This window comes from Tribolium madens, unplaced genomic scaffold (assembly GCF_015345945.1).
Source record: "Tribolium madens isolate multiple individuals breed KSU strain unplaced genomic scaffold, Tmad_KSU_1.1 Scaffold_71;HRSCAF=194;Tcas5.2_LG6, whole genome shotgun sequence".
NCBI lineage: Eukaryota > Metazoa > Arthropoda > Insecta > Coleoptera > Tenebrionidae > Tribolium > Tribolium madens.
Genome location: NW_025401041.1, coordinates 2,867,860 through 2,886,834, shown reverse-complemented (window position 1 = coordinate 2,886,834; position 18,975 = coordinate 2,867,860). Strand labels below are relative to the sequence as shown.

Genomic DNA, 18,975 nt, shown 5'->3' with positions numbered 1-18,975 from the left:
GCCTGCTCTAATTTATTTATTTTTATCGCACGGTATAAGAATTGGAATACAGGGTGCCCATTTTATCTGTTCCCGCCTGAAGGAGCAAAAATAGGCAACATATTATACATTTCTTAAATATTATTTTGTGTAAAGTATTAATTATTCTAAATTGAATAATCATAGTCGGTGCTTGACTATCGAAAACTTAAAAAAAAAAACTTAAACTTAAATGTATAATAATGAGAACAACAGCAAAAAATTAACAAATTATTGTATTATTAGTTGCCTACATATGAAATTTAAGGAGGGAATAGATAAAATGGGCACCCTGTATATCGTACAGTTACAGAGAAAAGCTAAAAGCCCCAGTTGTTGGATTTGGGTTGTGATATAGTCTAGATAATGACAGAAAAGTAACTAAGTTGCCGAAATCCGCCCAGAAAGTAGTACCTTAGAAATCTCGCATGAAAATACATTTTAGTAGAAATGTCTTGAAAAAAAAATTAATGAGCAGCTTTATTATTGTAGACAGTAATATAATAATTTGAAAATAAGTCGATGTATCATAACCTCGCAAAAATTGTTATGAAAATATTTAGAATAATTGCACATATTTCACCGCGTAGTTGTGGAATGTGTGGGTAACATCATTCATGGCATTCTCCATGGCACAGTTTTTCGTATTTTAAAACTTTTACAATAAAAAAGTGTCAAAATTCTGTTAAAACACTGTCTGCGTAGGAATATCCGGACGTAACGCGATACTGCGATACCAACCCAACATGTTTCAAATTACTACAATTTACAAATTCTAGTATAGCGATTCTAGTACTTTTCTTGTTTTAGAGTTTTTCACCAAGATGTCAAAAAGTAAAATCATCTACCAACAGCAGTTTACAAAAAAAAGTATTGCATTTTCTGACAAATGAAAAGTGGTACCAACCTTGTTTGTTTGACGCAGTTTACCAAACACATGAAGACATAAGAAAACTGGAAGTTATGCAGCAACAAAATGCTTTACAGCGTTACTTTTATGCATTTTTATTAAGTTTATGCAAAAAAAGTTGATTTCTTTATTTTTTCTACAACCATGACCACCATGAATCACATCCGGAAAACTGCTTTCATTATTGTGCCCTTTTTTAACGTGTCAATTGCTTCTTTGTACTCACTGAGAAGAAAAGGCTTCACCCCCAACGCAGTGAAACTCAAATATCTGTAATTTAGATCAGTCATACCAACTCAAATCTAGGGGAATTTGAGTCACCTGCTACTGAGAGACTCAATTAAATCTAGCGCTTTCTTAAAGGTAAAAGGGTTCGTCCTAACTCCCATAATTGTGATTTCTTTTCTAAATATATCATACGGAGAAATACTAAAAACCAATTTGATTTGAGGTTATGATAGTGTGATACCAACCTTATTTTATTCGCCGGCGGCGCCACCCCATAAACCACTAACTTTCCCCCAGAATTCATCATGGAAAATCCTTGTTCTATAGCCCCAACGTCGCCACTACAATCAATCACAACGTCAAAACTGTAACATTCTGGGTCTCTTTCCGCATGTTTTCTCAACTGTTCAGGTGTCACCATCTTGTAGCCGGTATCTAAACTGAGCAATAAGACGGGGTTATACAATCAGTAATACCAACTTAATTTGCGCAACATTTGCAATCTGATTGTGTTAGGTTCCGAAATAACGACATTTCTGTGTCCATGGAGGTGTAAAACACAGGTCCACAAAGCCCCAGTTATGCCAGCCCCCAAAAGGAGGATCCTATTTCCGATGGTGAGAGGGCTAGAGATGTCCCATCCATGGGCTATGCATGAAAGGGGCTCGGCCAAAACCGCTACAATTTCACATTAACCAAAAAATGGGTGGAATTGGGAATACCTTGCTCTATAGTCATTTTCGGTGGTAATTTGTGGACTTGTTCCTCGGGACAGAGGACATATTGGGCCCATCCGCCATCTTTGAATATCCCAATGGTGTTGGTCCCGCATCCCAATTTGCAAAAATGGGGCTTTCCAGCGTGGCAAAAGGTGCAACGTTTGCAACCACTACAAGTCTAATTAATTCTAATTTAATTTAATTGGTATTAATTGCCTGTTGGGGTCAATTGCAACTTGGTCGTCTTTTCGGAAATGTATTACGTTTGGACCAACTTCCACAATGGTGCCACATATTTCATGGCCGAGGGTTATAGCCGTGGATTGTCTGCAAGGGAATTCGCCCTTGAAATTTAATTAATTATAATTTGTTGGTAAACTTGATTGGTGATTACGGCCAAAATGTGCAAGTCTGTGCCACATATTCCGGCATAAGCCACTTTGATAAGCACATCGTAAGGATTTCTGACTTCTGGAATGGGGATTTTATTTAGTTCGAGTTTTCTTTCTTTAAAAGAAAACTGGAGCGCTTCCATGTTGGCCATGGTTGTAGAAGGCGAATTTTGATAGTTTTGATAAAGTTTGACGTAGAACTTGTTTTTGGGCCACTGGATTGTCTTCAATGATAATTAAAGAAAAAACTGTTTCAAAAACAAGCTAAATCGTTTGTAATTTATTGAAATAGGGTAATAACAGTGAGTTTGTTGAACAACAATTCTTATTGAATTCGGATTCCTGATAGAAACTGCCTATTGACTGATAAGAGCAATTTTCTAGCCAGTTTCGTCATAATATTTAGAAATGAGTTTTTCTCGCTTAATAACAAATAAAATTACTCACAACAGGAGGAAAAAGAGCAAGTCACTGTTACAAAACGACGACTTTTTTGGTTTATTTGAATAAAATCTGTTGAAATACATACATTTTTGATTAAAAATGAGCTAATAAGTTGCCTGAAATTGCCATAAATACAAAAATTTAAAATCAAAACAATTCATTGTTCAGTTTCAGCAAAATTTTTTAAATAGAAGTGTTTTTTTTATTTAAAAATAAATTATATTGCTTGGAACAAGTTAAAAAACGTAATTTAGATTTAAAACGACGATTTTACAGCCCTAGTTCGGTCAAAATAGACATTTCAAATAACTAAAATTCCGACAGAGCTAAATTTTGGTGGAGGTCTTGGGTACACTATTAGGAATAAAGTGTCAAAAGTCCCCATCGATCCCATGTGTGCTAAAAAAGTTATTCGGGATCAAAGGTCAAGATTTGATGTTTTTTATATTTTTTTTGAAAACGGTAAGTTTTATCAAAAAAGTAGCCCAGAGAAAAATTATAGATCTTGAAATTATCTACAAAAATGGATCTTATACTTTTTTTCTAAGAATCACCATTCCTGAGATATCGCGATTCTAAGAGTTGAAGGAGTAACGTTCTACATCATATGCACATACAGAGTGCGCCAGAACTCGCGCTCCAAAAACAAATGCCATCATGTAGGGTAAGGTTCCAGGAACATATAAAAAATTTAAAAAAAAATTCTATCTATAAAAACTTCAAAGTTATGAGTGTTTAAATTTTGCACTTTAGACTCTATTTATTCCTGTTGGAAAAATAATTTTCCAAGTTTGTTTGCTACAGGCTATAAGAAGCGGAAACAAGGAAGTTGTCTTCCTAAACTGTAACTCTGTTTAATGTTATTTGTGGCTTTTATTGGCAAAAGTTTTGTACCTTCACTAAATAATTCTAAAAAAACATATACAAAATCATCAGTATTATTAAATAGACATAAAAAAATGTCAAATGTCAAAAAACAAATGTCAAAATTTTTTGACAGATAGAATTTTTTGAACATTTTTTTTATGTTCCTGGTATCCAACCTTACTTGAGATTTTTCTTCTACTTCATTAAACTTATAAATATCTCGAGTTCATTAGAATTAAAAAGAATTTATTTGGTAATACATACAGAATGTTTAAAAAATTGCGCCCTTCCTTGAAAGGAAGTAATTGGGTAGTCCTCAGAGTATTGAAAAAATGTTTAAAAAATTCTATCTGTCAAAAATTTTTGACATTTATTTTTTGACATTTGACATTTTTTTATGTCTATTTAATAATACTGATGACCTTGTATATGTTTTTTTTTTATAATTATTTAGTAAAGGTACAAAAATTTTGTCAATAAAAGCCACAAATAACATTAAACAGAGTTACAGTTTAAGATACAGTTTCCTTGTTTCCGTTTCTTATAGCCTGTAGCAAAAAACCTTGGAAAATTATTTTTCCAACAGGAATAAATAGAGTCTAAAGTGCAAAATTTAAACACTCATAACTTTGAAGTTTTTATAGATAGATTTTTTTTTAATTTTTTATATGTTCCTGGAACCTTTCCCTACATGATGGCATTTGTCTTTGAGACAGGGGTTCTGGCGCACTCTGTATGTGCATATGATGTAGAATGTTACTCCTTCAACTCTTAGAATCGCGATATCTCAGGAATGGTGATTCTTAGAAAAAAAGTGTAAGACCATTTTTGTAGATAATTTTAAGATTTATAATTTTTGTCTGGGATACTTTTTTGAAAAAACTTGCCGTTTTCGAAAAAAAATTAAAAAACGTCAAATTTTGACCTTTGACCCCGAATAATAACTTTTTTAGCACACATGGGATCGATGGGGACTTTTGACGCTATATTTCTAATGGTGTACCCAAGGTCTCCACCAAAATTTAGCTCTGTCGGAATTTTTGTTACTACCCATTTTAGTAAAATTTCTTAGAATAAGTGTGTAAATTTGTCGGAATTGACTGAAAAACTGCATTAAATTGATCGAATTTAGCTGAAATACTGCAATTCAGATATAAATCATCATTTTTTTTATTTTTTCTTTCAAATTCTTTTAAAATAACGTAGTTAGCTAAAATTCTTGGAATTGAGTCAAAAATTATAAGTTTTTTGTTCCTATTTTATTTTCTTTTTTAATAAAAAAAATTTTAATTTCTTGGATTTGGCTGAAAAAATTTAGATCTAAAACAAGAATTTTTCAGTCAGTGTTGGCAACAATTTCTTAAAATAACTAAGTTTTTAAAATAAATTATATTTGAAATGAATTATAAGTGATAGATTTTTTTATATTTAATTTTCCTTTTTTCTAAGAACAATAAACAAAATGTTTTAGAGTTGGCTGAAAAAAACGCATTTTAGATCTAAAACGATAATTTTCCTTCCAGACAGATTTAGCAAATGGAAAAAAGTGTGTTTTTGGCCTAAAATCAAGATGAATTGATTGGAATTGGTTAAAAAACTGAGTTGAATCACTTTTTTTCCAGGCAATTTCTTTTAAAATAAGTTAGTTAGCTAACTTGGAATTGAAACAGAAATTATACTTATTTTATTTTTTTTTATAAAAACATTTAGCTTGGATTTGGCTGAAAAAAAGCAGTTTAGATCTTAAACAAGATTTTTTCAGCCAGTGTTGGTGGCATTTTTTTTTAAATAAATGCGTTTTTAGCAGAATTGATCGAAACTGATTTGAAAATTTCGCCCAATCAATCGAATTTAGCTGAAATACCTACAGCAATTCAGGCATACCTAATCAAATCATCAATTTATCTATTTTTTTCAGGAAAATTCTTTTAAACCAAGTTAGTTAGTTAATTCGCTCGAAAATGAATTAAATGCGATATATTTCTTATATTTCCATTTCCAATTTTTCAAAAACAAACAAAATCTGAAAAATCTCTTTGAGTTGGCACAAAAAACGCAATTTAGGTCTAAAACGACAGTTTTATTGCAGTTAAAAATAAGTGTGTTTTTGTCAAGATGGATTGACTGAAAAACTGCGTTAGATCTTTTTAATTTATTGAATGTTGCTGAAATACCGCAATTCAGAGATAAATCAACGATTATTCTGTGTATTTCAGGAACATTTCTTTAAATAAGTTTGTTATCTAAATGGGTCGGAATTGAATCAAACTTGATGGATTTCTTATAAATACATATGTTTATTTTTTTTAATAATACATAAATGCAAAGAAAGTGCAATAAAACAAAAAGCTTCCAACAATAATTATTTTATTCAACAACTAGCACTCAACAAATTCACAGTTTAAATACTGCTTTGGCAATCGTGCCTTTTTTCAAACACTCAATGGCCTCCTGGTACTGACTTAAAGCAAAAGTCCTAATTCCCAAAAGATTATAATTCATATATCTGTCCCCCATAGCTTCCAACAAACCCAACGATTTGGGAAAACTAAACGGGTTAATATTAACACCGAAAATTTTCATCTCTTTCATGTAAATATCAAACGGGGCAATCCTACCAATATTAAATTACCAAAGTTTCAAAATTTAATACCAACTTACGTAATTTTCCCGTGCGGGGGAGCCACCCCAAAAATACACAATTTCCCGCCGGAATTCAAAAGGGAAACTGCATGCTCGACAGCTGGGGGAAACCCACTACAATCGATCACGACGTCGAAGAGGTAGTTAGGGTCTGCGGTTTGGTTTTTCTTCAGTTGATCAGGAGTAATTAAATTGAATCCCGTATCTGCAATTAATTAATTAATTGCAAGGTAAATTAACGGTTGGTAACACTGACTCAGTTTTTTCAACATCTCTAATCGTGATGCATTCGGTTCGGAAACAGTGACATTTCTATGACCTTGAAGATGTAGGGCACACACCCACAAATTCCCAATAATTCCCGCTCCTGTCACTAGGATTTTATCCCCGACGTGGATGGGACTCACAATGTCCCATCCGTGGGCCAGGCAAGACACCGGTTCAGTCAACGCGGCTACAAAATGGCGTCAGAGACACAAAATGGCCGAAATAAACCTACCTTGCTCTAGTGTGATACTATCAGGTAATTTGTGCACCTGCTCCTCGGGACAAACCACGTAATTGGCCCATCCACCATCCCGGTAAATCCCAATGGTATTATTAATCCCTCCGACTTTGCAAAAGTGGGGTTTCCCCGAATGACAGAACTTGCAACATTTACAACCACTACTCTGAATGTAGGTAGAATCTAAGAGTGGTGCCAACTTACCTATTTGGGTCCACTGAAACCCGGTCTCCGCGCTTGAAGTTGCTCACTTTTGATCCGACCTCGACTACAGTGCCCGAAAATTCGTGACCTAGGGTGAAAGTCCGGTCTGGGTTGCACGGGAATTCACCCTGAGTCACCCCAAATAAACAAATGCGTTTTATTAAATTACAGTTACCTGTATTATGTGTAAATCCGTTCCGCAAATCCCCGAATAAGCCACTTTGACTAAAATACTATCCGGGTTAGTGATTTTAGGGATTTCGGTTTTGGTCAACTCAAGTTTCTTGGTTTTGGCGGTGTAGCGTAGAGCCTCCATGGTTGGTAACACTTGCAAGTTGGTAGAAAAGTGTTAGAATTTGTGAAACGACTTTTATTTATATGTTGAGATGTGACGTGAATGATAATAATGTGATAATTTTATTATCTCTATTAATGACCCTTCGCGTTTGCTAGGGGGCCGTGGTATTTCGTAAAAGGTCAATTACTTTGAAGTTGTATGTTATGTTTTGTATTATTTATTTGCGAAAATATTTATGAATGAATAAATATTTGTTGTTGTATTAACATAAAAGTGGGAAATTTTGAAATGACATTTGAAATCCAGCGCCCTCTTGAAAGAGAAATCTTAGTTGAATCACCCTGTTTTAATTATTTGTCTCAACAAAAAGTGATATAAAATAACGTTTCGTGTTATTATTGTTTAATAATATAAAACAGAAATTATGTTATGTAATAAAAGATTAATCTCTTATTATTGTTAATTTATTGCCAGGATTTGAGATTATTTATGACATAACTTTGATGATTCGTCACTTTTTTAATAATTTGCCATTTGATTAAAAATCATACACTCAACTAGTGAATAGTACTGTCTTGTAACGTGATACTAATTTGTTAAATCAATATTCAATTATCAATAATCATCGTAATAAATCATAACAAAAACTTTGGTATGAGATAAGAAATGTTTGTTATTGACTTGTACCAACATTATTTTCATATATTTTGATTATGTAAATATTATGAATTGCTAAATAAATGTACTTGTTATCGATACTTTTATAAGTATTTTATTTATCCATAAAATGTGAAAAAGTCGTTCAATAGTAATGGAATTGCGACTTACTCTAGCTTTTTTTTGGTTTTGGGGACAAATAAACAATTTATTTCAGTAATTTTATTGCCAGATTCGAAAAGAATTAAACTTGAAAAACCGCTTTTGTTATTACCCCATTCTTCAAACAATCGATAGCTCTTTGATATTCCTCCAATTTGAAAAGCTTTACTCCTAATTTGTCATAATCCAAGTACCTGTAATCACTAAATCGAGTCTAATTCGCTCCATTCGGGATTAATTACCGCTCGGCTAACGCCTCGACTAAAGCTATAGCTTTGGGAAACGAAAACGAATTGACTTTCACACTCATTATTGTCAATTCTTTCATATAAATCTCAAACGGGGAAACCCTGAAAAAAACTGTAAATAGAAGCTTAGTTGTGGGTTTTCCCTTACTCAATCCTATCGCCAGGTGGCGCCACCCCAAAAATACACATTTTCCCGCCGAAATTCAAAAGTTTCACTCCGGATTCAATTGCAGGACCATGGCCTGTACAATCAACGATCAAGTCAAACTTTCCGACCAATTCTAAAGCCCCTACGAGTTTAAAACCCAATTCTTGTTGCAACTTTTTTAATAATTCTCTTCTAGCCGGATTTTTTTCTACAAGAGTTAGTTTTTTATGACCGTGCAAGTGTAACAAACACGTCCACAAAATCCCTATAATACCAGCCCCCACGACTAGAATCTCCTCTCCAACACTAATGGGCGAAATCAAGTCCCATCCATGTGCTACACAAGACAAGGGTTCAACCAAAGCTGCAGTTTTCAGGGGAATCCCAGACAGTTTGTGCACTTGTTCGACGCAACAAAGACAGTATTCGGCCCATCCTCCGTCGTTTTTTACCCCCAGATTGGCATAAAAACCCCCAGATGGGCAAAAATGGGGCTTACCGGAGTGACAGAAGCGGCATTTGTGGCAACCGCTGTTTGGATCGACTACTACAAGGTCGCCGGGGGTGAGGTTGGTGACGTAGGGGCCAAAAGCCACCACAGTGCCTGAGAATTCGTGGCCGAGGGTTACCTGGGAGTTGCACGGAAACTCTCCCTAATTTACCAATTAATTTAATTGTACATAATAAATTATTACTTACGCTAATTATGTGCAAATCGGTCCCACAAACCCCCGAGTAAGCAATTTTTATTAACACTTCTTTCGGGTGAGTTATTGCCGGTATTGGAATTTTGGTAAGTGCCACATTTTTCGTGTTTGATGTAAACCGGAGTGCGTTCATCGTGCAAGTGATAATTTTTAATTAAAATTGTTAATTACAATTAATAGTATAGGCAACCAACAATTCATGTTAAATTTAAACTTACCGCTGGTTTTAGCCCTGCAGAGGGCGCTCCGCTTCAAACGTCAAATGAGGTAAGATGGCGGTCATAATAAAAGTTTGTGTTTGTTACATCTGTGTCTAACGCTCAAGTTTTGTTGTTTTTTGTGTGTGAAAATGTGCAAAAAAATTCGTGTAAAAATTGCCTGAGCTTTGTCCTGTAAGTTTCCGTTGAGATTTTTTCTAGATTTTCATCCCCCGCCTCCTCGATACGCTTTAGTTATTTTGGTTCCTATTAATCAATTCAAATATTTATTTTGGGCCCTATTTGGGACCCTAACCCCGATTTGGGCCCAGTTACGGCGAAAATTCCACGCTCGGGTGCGATATTTAACCGTAACAGACCGAATCTAATTCAGCATGCAGCACATGTTCATAGACATTGAAAAATTTTAATTGATTTATTTAGGTTGATTGTGGGGGCTCATGGGGGAGAGGCCGTTGACATTTACTATCCCCTTTTCATGAAAATGTCACGCAAAGGGGATTTGAGTTTTTGTGATTGGCAGAATTGGTTCAGCAGGTTTACGTTGGCCTACTTCCTGTTCCGATTTACTAGGGGACGTTATCAATTAATTATTAATTAATTAAAAAACGGTTAGTTGAATTTTTATCGTGCGTGAAACCGCATTAAATTCGTCTTAATTAATTGTAATTTTCGTTGCAAATCAATTTAAACGTCGATGTTGTTAATCATCAAAACAATTGAATCGGTTCGAGGGTAATTATGTTCATTGAACTATTGAGTCATTTGGCGAACAAATAATAGATAGTCGGCTTTGACTAGCATTCACTTGTTTACATGAAAATGACATCAATGAAGCATTGAAAAGCGCACACTTGATTGGGGGAAGTGCAGGTGAAATAGCGGATGTTGGATAGAAATAGATGAGAAAAGGGGGGAAAATCTGATTTTTTAATTATTTAACCGTTATTTTTCCGCACTGCCGGCTATGAAACTAATTTTTTGACCACGAGCCAAAAAATAGATAAAAAGAATTCTTTTATTTTGTTTAAAAGCCTGACAGCTACAGTTAGGTCGTCGACCTGGTTGTTAATTACCGAAAATTAGCGAGGTTTAGGTTGAATATCAATAAACTTCTCTTAAAAAGGCTTTGAAAATCAAAACGTTAAACATTACGAGATAATTAACCTAGAAGTGGAGAAATCTACGATTTCTTTCGAAACTAAAAAAAGGCGTTAAAGTGTTTATTGTTTAACAAATTAATTAATAATTACACGATGAAAAAATGTGGAATTTTAAAGAATATAATGGAGATGTTATCGTCGAATTCTCGGCTACTGAATTACAACAGTAATAAATTTCAGTTTGTTTGAAGCAAATAAGATTTTGGCCAAATATGGTGCAAAAAATTCCAATCGTTAATTAAACTGAAAGCAATTAAAGCAACGTTTATTTCCGTTTATGTTTTGCATAATTATTAATTAAATTAAATAAACAGCTGTTATTTAACTTGCATTACATTTTCATTTGAATTATTTTAATGCTAAACGAAACTTTAGATTGTAATTAGAGAAAATAGAAAAATGTCTGTTACTTTCTCTCCTTCTTTGAGCATTGAAATTTGGCATAAATGTGTCCTTGTCTTTTCAATAATAAGAATCAAGTGTTTTCTATTTTTTCATTTTATTTGATTTTCATTGGCCCAAATAACTTCCTCTTTTGCACAACAGAGGGAAAATAAGATAAGAATTGTTGCGCTAACAAGACAAGATTTTAGGTAACATCTGTATGACCTGCCATTTCTTTTTATTCTGATTTTTTCATCCTAGATTTCAGCCAGCCGTAACCTTAATTACCATTGACACTTTCTATTTTCGTTTATTTAATTTTAATTTTAAACTTTTGTATTATTTAAAATCTAACTCCTTTCTACTTTGACCGACTCTCACCCTTCTGAAAAAATCACCAAGGGAGGATTTTTCTTCCTTGACCTGATTTTGATGCTCCCAATTCGTGTTTTGTAACGAAAATAAACGTCGTTGCACAATTTTCTTTCGTTTATTTGTGTTTATGTGGAAAAAGTGGAGGTTTTCTCGTCGAAGCGAAAGCGGAAGTTGGTATAGTCGCTGAAATAATTCAATTACATTGATTGCGGGTGGTTTAATTAGGAGTGTTTGATAACTTGGAACGTTTATCAAATTAAACTCGAAGAAATTTGCAATATTTAGATGATTTCTAGACTCGAGAATTAACTTTTTTTATATTTAAGTTAATCAAAGAAAAATAATTTTATCACTGAATGTAAAGTAGTATTTCCTCAACTACTGTTAAAGTTACAGGATCCATAAAAATTAGAACACTGTAGAAGTGTTACGCAAGGACGCCCATTGAACCCAATGTTGTTTATTTATGCTAGACGTTTAGCGAAACGTTACTTATTACTAAATGCTTGAAGTAGTTTTGTTCTACCATAAAATGGAATTTTTACACAAAAAAAAACTCGAAAAGAGAAATTTGATTCACCCTGTATGTAATAAATTTACTTGAACAGGATGTCTCAACTGGAAAGGGTTTCCTGTCATGAAATATAAAAAAAAAACAACATTTCACGCTGTAGAAAAATTGTTATTTAAGTCGAAGGTTGTGTCGACTGAAACTTATGAATTGAAAATTGTAAAATTGAATCAGCCTGTAGAAAATTTAATTTAATTTTTTAATTAACAACCCTGTATGTTTTTTTAATTAATAACGCAAACTTTTTCTCATTTCAAGTATTTTTTTCTCACTCTCCCTCTCTGCGATTAATCAGTGTATTTCCCGCCTTCCAATCCGTATCGATCAAGTTGGCGTCGGCGTCGCGGCGCACCGCATCTGCTCGATATTTTCGGGGGGCGCTTTCGCTTTCACATTTAGTCGGCGACGCCGCTCCTAACTTGGATTTCGTGGCGGCCTCGGTGGTGGCGGCGGCGACGCCCGCCAACTCCCGATGACGTGCTCCTGTTTCACCTGTTCTGCCTCCGACGACATGTTCTGCGTAAATTTCGCTAAAGTCAGTTGCCGCCACTAAGGGGGCGGTGCCTTGTGTTTGTTGTTGTGGTATTGTTTTTTGATTTAGGGAATCAAGTGTGCTTGGGGTCACGTGGGGTGGTGAGTCCCAGGCAAATTCTTCAATAATTTATAATTATTTATTGTATTCAAAACATATGTTTATAAATAATTTATTTGTGATGATTAAGACGATTTGAATTTTTCTCCGATTGAATGGAATTAAATGTTATGAAATATGTAAAGTTGGCTACGATTTGAAATTCTAAATTTAAATCGGGATTGTTTGGACGCGTTGATAGCATTTTTGTTACGGATTTATCTTTTCAAGGATATTTAAAAAGTTTTTATCGGATTTTAATAGACAAGGAAGTATTAAAATTACTCAACTCTTGTTTTGTTTCACTTTTATGAATATGAAATGAAAAACAGCTTCAAACGTAGATACATGAAACGGAAATAAGTCATTTTCAGTTTTATGGTTAGTATTTGTGCTGAAATAAATTATTTGCAAGTGTTTTCTGTTTTTCTAGACCGGAATTTGTAGGAATCCGAAAGTCATGTTTCTATTTTCTTGTACAGGGTGACTCATCTGAGGCGACTCTGGCATAATTATGACCAGTTTTAGACAGTTGTAACATTTGAATCAGCCTGTAGAGTAATTAAAGGTGTAAATAAATAAACAATAACAGGTTTTTACAGTGGCGTAGGTGGTCTCAAATAAATTCCAAGTTGGTACGACTGTAATAGAAATAAAACATTAAAATTATTTAATTGTTATACTCATACAAGGTGAAATTGTTTTCATGTTTTTGGACCAATTTAGAAGAAAGCTTTTTTACGGTGGTGAAATTGAGGTTAAAATCGCTTCAGTTTATTATTCGACGGGAGTTTACTGCTACTAAAATAAAAAAGATGATCGTCAACGACTTTTATGAGTCTTATATTTAACAAAGAACGATTTACAGTTTTCTGAAAATATTCTTTCATAATACAGAAAAAAGTAAGTATAAGTGGAGACAAAATACTTTGGTAAATTGTAAAGCATGCTTTAGGACTGTTAACCATATTTTTTAGCTACTGTCAATCATAGTTGACAAGTTGTGTGTACATATTTTTGATAGGAAATAGCTGTCATTAATTTGAAATTGTCATTCATTTTAACGTTAAAGCTTGAATTATAATAAAGTGTCAGAAAAGTGACGACTAAACTATTTTGTCTCCAACTGTACGAAAAAAAAAAATAAAAATTTTATAAGAAAAAAATCAAAAAGATCAAATATGTGGTATGAACATTTAAATAAGCAAAAAAAAATGTAATTCAATAAACAAGAAAAAAAATAGAAATTGTTTTTTACTGAAAAAAGTATTTTGAATGTTGAGTGATTTGATACATCCTGTATACAGGGTGTGTCAGAATTCGCACCCCAGAAAAAAATTTCAAGCAAGACAAGATACCAGGAACATGGAAAAAATGTTAAAAAAATTTTATCTGATGAGGGTTTGAAGTTTGCACTTTGATTCTATTTATTTCTGTTGGAAAAATAATTTTCTAAGTTTTTTTGCTGTAGGCTATTAAAAAAGGAAACAAGAAAGCTGTATCCTAAATTGTAACTCTGTTCAATGTTATTTGTGGCTTTTATTGGCAAAATTTTTGTTCCTTTACTAAATAAAAACATATTCAAGATCATCAGTATCATTAAATAGATATAAAAAAATGTCAAATGTCAAAAAATAAATGTCAAAATTTTTTGAACATTTTTTTATGTTCCTGGTACCTTACTTGAAAATTTTCTCTGGGGCGCGAGTTCTGGTGCACCCTGTATATTTTTTTTATAATTATTTAGTAAAGGTACAAAAGTTTTACTAATAAAAGGCATAAATAACATTAAACAGAGTTACAATTTACGATACAGCTTCCTTGTTTCCTCTTCTAATAACCTGTAGCAAAAAAACTAGGAATTTTATTTTTCCAACAGAAATAGAGTCAAAGTGCAAAATTGAAACTCTCATAACTTCGAAATTATTATAGATAGAATTTTTTCAAATTTTTTTTCATATTATCTAGTCTTACTTGACATTTTTCTCTGGGACGCGAGTTTTGAAACACCCTCCTGTATACAGAGTGTTTTTTGAAGAACGTATTTTTGAATTAAATTCCGAATAATAATCAAGTTTGCTTTTCTATTTATATTTAGATCTCTATTTCACCCAATTACCCCAGTTATTAGCCCACAAAGGAAACACAATTACCGCTCCACTCTTCCGGGGGTTGAAAGCAAACCACCCCCAATATCCCATCTTGTTACAATATTAGGAATATTCGTTGTTAAACTCTACTTGACCTCAAGCGATTTGTTTTTGTTTTAGTCATTTGTTAAGCACATGTTGTTTGCGTAATTTCACAGCCGACTTGTTTTTTTAGGCACTATGCACGGAAACGTACACCACTGACATGCAGATATCGGAGGCGGCCGGGGGCGCTCCGGCGCCGGGGGTGGAGCCTTGCCGTTTTCCCAAACTGGAAGAATGCGCCCATTTCCACTACGAAAGGGTGCAATTACCGAAATTAATCATCACATTGCAGACGAATATTGACCAATCGCTGCATTCGCAACACAGTGAGTTGCGCCCGAGTCGCATACTTTTTTTTCTCAACTCGAGTTTTTTTAAGGTAATGAGGACGATACGGAATGGTACATGGTACAAGTGACGTCCGGAGATGAGTGTTGGTTGTTACAGAGGAATTTGGATAATTTCAAAATGCTGGACGATCAGCTACATCAGTGCATCTATGACCGGAAAATTTTCCAATTACCGGATTTATCAAACGAAAGTCCGGATGATGAGGAGCTTGAAGTGGGTTTAAAATTTTTCCCTCGTAGTTTTTGGTGTGACAATTGAGGTTTTAGATGAAACTTAAAGCCTACTTGGAGCGCTTCAGCGAAATTGTCGATAATTCAGTAAACTGCGGCCCGGTTTTAAATTGGCTGCAGATGGACAACAAGGGCCATCGCCTACTTGTCCCAAGCGAAGAAAGTCGCTCCATTAATACCCCAGCGGTGGCGGCGGCCTATAGTGTCCGGCGATATGTTTCACAGGTTTGACGCACTCACCTTCGCTTCGTGCATTAAAAAAATGTTTTTAGGCCCGTGACGAGCTTAATCTCGAAGTGGGGGACATGATCTCTGTTATCGACATGGCCGCTCCTGGTGAGTCTATGTGGTGGCGTGGAAAACGGGGTTTCCAAGTCGGGTTCTTCCCCCAATATTGCGTTCATATAATCGGCGATAAAGTCCCGAGGAATATGCCTCTACCGCCTCCTGTGGTCGGCTCGTTGGCTCTTACGCCGATCAAGCCCGTTTTGAGGAAACACGGGAAACTCATTACGTTTTTCCGGAGTTTTATCCTGAATCGTCCCTCGAGGAGGAGGTTGAAACAATCGGGGATTTTGAAGGAGAGGGTTTTTGGGTGTGATTTGGGGGAGCATCTGTTGAATTCAGGACATGATATACCGATGGTGTTGAAGTGTTGTGCGGAGTTTATTGAGAAGCATGGGATTGTTGATGGGATTTATAGACTCTCGGGGGTCACATCGAATATACAGAAGTTGAGAAATGCTTTTGATGAGGATAGGATACCGAATTTGTATACGGAGGATATCTTGCAGGATATACACTCGGTGGCCAGTCTGCTAAAGATGTATTTCAGGTGAGTGACTGAAAAAAAAAGTAAACTATTAAAAAATATCATGATAAATAGAAGGAAAAATACAGAATTCCCAGCGAGTTGAAAAAGTCCATTAGTGACCTTTAAATGGTAAAATTAAAAAAAATTCTATGGGACATTGATAGATACTGATCTAGTGCTTCACCTAAAATTATTTTCAACCCTACAGCATGTTCCAAAAATTTTAAATGAAATGTTTCTTTGCATTTTTGGATGTAGCCTTTTAAAGCAATGTTTTTGCTAATGCTAATCTTTTATTAGTCGACTTCGGTTAGTTTCACAATTACAAATAAAACGTTTTTTTGACTAAAACATGCACTTTTTAAAAATTTATTACACAATAGACAATAACTAGAAGAAATTTTTTCTTACTTCTGCAAAGAGGAAAGTTCAGAATTTAAAGCTGTAGCATTTTTTTAGTGTTTTGCATTTGTAAAGATTAATAAATTAAGAAGTTTGTTAAAAGTTAAATAACTTAAAAAAAATTAATGGATCACCCTATTTTTTATTTTTGCATCTAGTAGATTGATAAATTGTCTGTCTAAAATGTCTAGAATTAATAAATGAAATAATATTTAACATTCAATATTAATTGTAGCAACAATGCCTATCAATATCTGAGCATTGTTGATAGTAATTCCACCACGGATCACTTATCCGTTGATATCCAGAGATTGTTATAAATACTGAAATTCGAATTATTTTATTGTAAAAATAAAGAATAATGGATTCAGTTTAACACAAATGTGATTATTAAGTGATTTTTCTTTACTTAAACAATAGCTATTTTTTTTTAATGTTTAACGTTAAATAACTTTTTAGTTATTGATTATAAACACCTTAAAGTAAATAACTTTAGAAAGACAATTTAATGATCTTTTAAGTGCAAAAACAATAAATAGGGTGTTCCATTAAAATTTATTATTGAATTTTTAACAAACGCCTTCATTTTTTTATCTTTGCAAATGCAACACACTAAAAAAATGTTACAACCTACAAGCTATAGCTTGTACCTTCTTCTTTGCGGTAGTAAAAAATATTTCTAGATGTCTTAGTTTTTGTGTAATAAATTTTAAAAAAGTGCATGTTTTCGTCAAAAAAAAACCTTCTTATTTTTAAAACAAAGCAAAATCAACCAATAAAACTTTAGCTTAAAAACATTGACATAAAAATCTACATCCAAAAATGCTAAAAAACATATGGTGTTTCATTTAAAAAAAATACAAATTGTATTGTAACTTCCTTTTGAGACACGCTCTATAGTTGAAAATAATTTTAGGCGACTAGATTAGTATCTATCAAAGTCCTTTACATATTTTTTTTAATTCCACCATTTAAAGGTCACTAATGGACTTTTTCAACTCGCTGGGACACCTTGTATGTTTTTTTATAATTATTTGGTAAAGATATAAAAATTTTGCGTAGTTACAATTTACTGAAATAAATAGAGCCAAAGTGCAAAATTGAAACTCTTATAACTTCGAAATTTTTATAGATAGAATTTTTTTAACATTTTTTCCATGTTCCTGGTATTTTACCATACATGGCATTTTTCTCTGGGGTGCGAGTTCTGGCGCACCTGTAGATAAGAAAAATATGAACTACCGCAATTGTAATAACAAAAAATATTTTCTTTTATAATCTAGGAATATTATCTGATGATAATCCGGGGTGACAATAATATTGACAAAAATTAAAAGATCATTGCGTTTATCTATTTATTGTCTTGATTTTCTACAAATTATTGCACAATTCTTTAAGATACCGGATGTTGGCAAATAGAGTTGTGTAAGTCACAGGTGTGACTGAAATTTTTTTTTTTTTTTGTAAGTTTAGTGGGGCATTAATATTGCATTTTGTTTTTAAAATTAAATCAAATAAAAAAGTCACAAATTTTTTTTATTTATTTATTTACCTCGTTTTCAATTTCTTTTATAGTATTTGTTCGTGCATCACAATTAATTTGCAATTTTTAATTTTATTTTTTATTTAATTATAATTACATACTATAAAAGGAAATAAATAATGATTAATTTGGCACAACCAAGTGTTCCAAATTGCACGTGGCCAAATTTTTGTCGAAGACTAAACCTCCTGGACAAGTATTGATCACTTCGACGCCTCCTACACATCGGATATATTTTCTCTGATTACCCAAAACCGGTAAATAGAGTGTCGTGTCTTGACATTGCGTATCCGGGCATTGAATTGATTGATTTTCACAGCCGGCATCTTCAGGCCAATCACACACTTCCAATTTTGGATTGAAGTGGAGATCGTTTGGGCAATCAAATTCGACTTTTTTACCATTGTCACATTTATAGAATTTCGTACAGTCGGTCTCGTGTGGGAGATGGACGGTGTAGTTAAGAGGGTCGGGCCATGGGCATTCTGGGTCAAGATCTGAGGGAGAAGTTGGTTCTGGTTCTGGTTGAGGTTCGTCGGTATCTTCTGAAGGACAGGGACCGGGGTTTGGGTCTTCACATCCGGCGTTTTCTGGCCAATCACATACTTCTAAATCTGGGTTGAAATGGAGATCGTTGGGGCAATCGAATTCGACTTTTTTGCCATGATCGCATTTGTAGAATTTCGTACAGTCGGTTTCATGTGGTAAATGAACTGTGTAGTTGAGAGGATCTGGCCATGGGCATTCTGGATCTCTGTCTTCTGGTGGAGTTGGTTTTGGAGTTTCTGAAGATGTTGGTTCTTGAGTTGATTTTGTAGTTGGATTAGGATTTACATTTTCACATCCAGCATTTCCAGGCCAATCACAGACTTGTAATACTTTGTTGAAGTGAAGCCCAGCTGGACAATCAAATTCAACTTTTTTTCCATGGTCACATTTGTAGAATTT

At 33.8% G+C, this 18,975-nt stretch overlaps 5 protein-coding genes across 7 annotated transcripts in view; 1 reads left to right on the top strand and 4 right to left on the bottom strand.

The window, feature by feature from the left end:
* Positions 1-1,007: 1,007 nt before the first annotated feature.
* Positions 1,008-2,462, bottom strand: LOC123008840 (D-arabinitol dehydrogenase 1-like). Its single transcript, XM_044404863.1, has 7 exons — positions 2,270-2,462; positions 2,092-2,219; positions 1,879-2,045; positions 1,637-1,834; positions 1,402-1,591; positions 1,250-1,357; positions 1,008-1,198 (listed from the first exon to the last, which is right to left on the bottom strand). The coding sequence occupies exons 1-7, from the start codon at positions 2,417-2,419 to the stop codon at positions 1,087-1,089; spliced, it is 1,053 nt and encodes a 350-aa protein (XP_044260798.1). The 5' UTR covers positions 2,420-2,462; the 3' UTR covers positions 1,008-1,086.
* A 3,466-nt stretch (positions 2,463-5,928) lies between these two features.
* LOC123008752 (D-altritol 5-dehydrogenase-like) lies at positions 5,929-7,267 on the bottom strand. The gene is made up of 6 exons (XM_044404749.1): positions 7,106-7,267; positions 6,931-7,058; positions 6,721-6,887; positions 6,478-6,675; positions 6,240-6,426; positions 5,929-6,192 (listed from the first exon to the last, which is right to left on the bottom strand). Exons 1-6 carry the CDS (start codon positions 7,244-7,246, stop codon positions 5,973-5,975), a joined length of 1,041 nt encoding a protein of 346 aa, XP_044260684.1. The 5' UTR covers positions 7,247-7,267; the 3' UTR covers positions 5,929-5,972.
* Positions 7,268-8,098: 831 nt separating this feature from the next.
* On the bottom strand, positions 8,099-9,283 carry LOC123008846 (D-arabinitol dehydrogenase 1-like). The gene is made up of 4 exons (XM_044404872.1): positions 9,143-9,283; positions 8,444-9,096; positions 8,290-8,397; positions 8,099-8,241 (listed from the first exon to the last, which is right to left on the bottom strand). Exons 1-4 carry the CDS (start codon positions 9,281-9,283, stop codon positions 8,130-8,132), a joined length of 1,014 nt encoding a protein of 337 aa, XP_044260807.1. The 3' UTR covers positions 8,099-8,129.
* A 123-nt stretch (positions 9,284-9,406) lies between these two features.
* The window catches only part of LOC123009354 (GTPase-activating protein CdGAPr), a 22,001-nt gene continuing 12,432 nt past the window's right edge, over positions 9,407-18,975 (top strand). Inside the window, exons 1-5 of one of the 2 annotated variants that reach the window (XM_044405592.1) lie at positions 9,407-9,542; positions 14,818-15,013; positions 15,067-15,251; positions 15,305-15,493; positions 15,541-16,103. In XM_044405592.1, coding sequence (XP_044261527.1) covers positions 14,848-15,013; positions 15,067-15,251; positions 15,305-15,493; positions 15,541-16,103 — 1,103 coding nt within the window. In that variant the 5' untranslated portion in view covers positions 9,407-9,542; positions 14,818-14,847. Of the gene's footprint in view, positions 9,543-12,288; positions 12,397-14,817; positions 15,014-15,066; positions 15,252-15,304; positions 15,494-15,540; positions 16,104-18,975 lie in introns of those variants that run through there. The other variant, XM_044405591.1, reaches the window with a different exon arrangement.
* The window catches only part of LOC123009359 (probable chitinase 10), an 8,217-nt gene continuing 7,332 nt past the window's right edge, over positions 18,091-18,975 (bottom strand). Inside the window, exon 3 of one of the 2 annotated variants that reach the window (XM_044405598.1) lies at positions 18,091-18,975. This exon is cut by the window's right edge and continues 1 nt beyond it. In XM_044405598.1, the coding sequence (XP_044261533.1) occupies positions 18,151-18,975 (825 nt within the window). In that variant the 3' untranslated portion in view covers positions 18,091-18,150. The other variant, XM_044405599.1, reaches the window with a different exon arrangement.

What these genes read in the sequence shown, in the direction of transcription:
- LOC123008846 (XM_044404872.1), bottom strand. Translation starts at nt 9,283, where the DNA reads ATGAACGCACTCCGGTTTACATCAAACACGAAAAATGTGGCACTTACC. An exon ending in CCGATTTGCACATAATTAGC is followed by an intron (nt 9,097 to 9,142) that starts GTAAGTAATAAT and finishes TTGGTAAATTAG; the next exon opens with GGAGAGTTTCCGTGCAACTC. An exon ending in CCACCTGGCGATAGGATTGA is followed by an intron (nt 8,398 to 8,443) that starts GTAAGGGAAAAC and finishes AGTTTTTTTCAG; the next exon opens with GGTTTCCCCGTTTGAGATTT.
- LOC123008752 (XM_044404749.1), bottom strand. Translation starts at nt 7,246, where the DNA reads ATGGAGGCTCTACGCTACACCGCCAAAACCAAGAAACTTGAGTTGACC. An exon ending in GTTTCAGTGGACCCAAATAG is followed by an intron (nt 6,888 to 6,930) that starts GTAAGTTGGCAC and finishes CATTCAGAGTAG; the next exon opens with TGGTTGTAAATGTTGCAAGT. An exon ending in AGAGATGTTGAAAAAACTGA is followed by an intron (nt 6,427 to 6,477) that starts GTCAGTGTTACC and finishes AATTAATTGCAG; the next exon opens with ATACGGGATTCAATTTAATT.
- LOC123008840 (XM_044404863.1), bottom strand. Translation starts at nt 2,419, where the DNA reads ATGGCCAACATGGAAGCGCTCCAGTTTTCTTTTAAAGAAAGAAAACTC. An exon ending in CAGACTTGCACATTTTGGCC is followed by an intron (nt 2,220 to 2,269) that starts GTAATCACCAAT and finishes TTAAATTTCAAG; the next exon opens with GGCGAATTCCCTTGCAGACA. An exon ending in ATTGAGTCTCTCAGTAGCAG is followed by an intron (nt 1,199 to 1,249) that starts GTGACTCAAATT and finishes TCTAAATTACAG; the next exon opens with ATATTTGAGTTTCACTGCGT.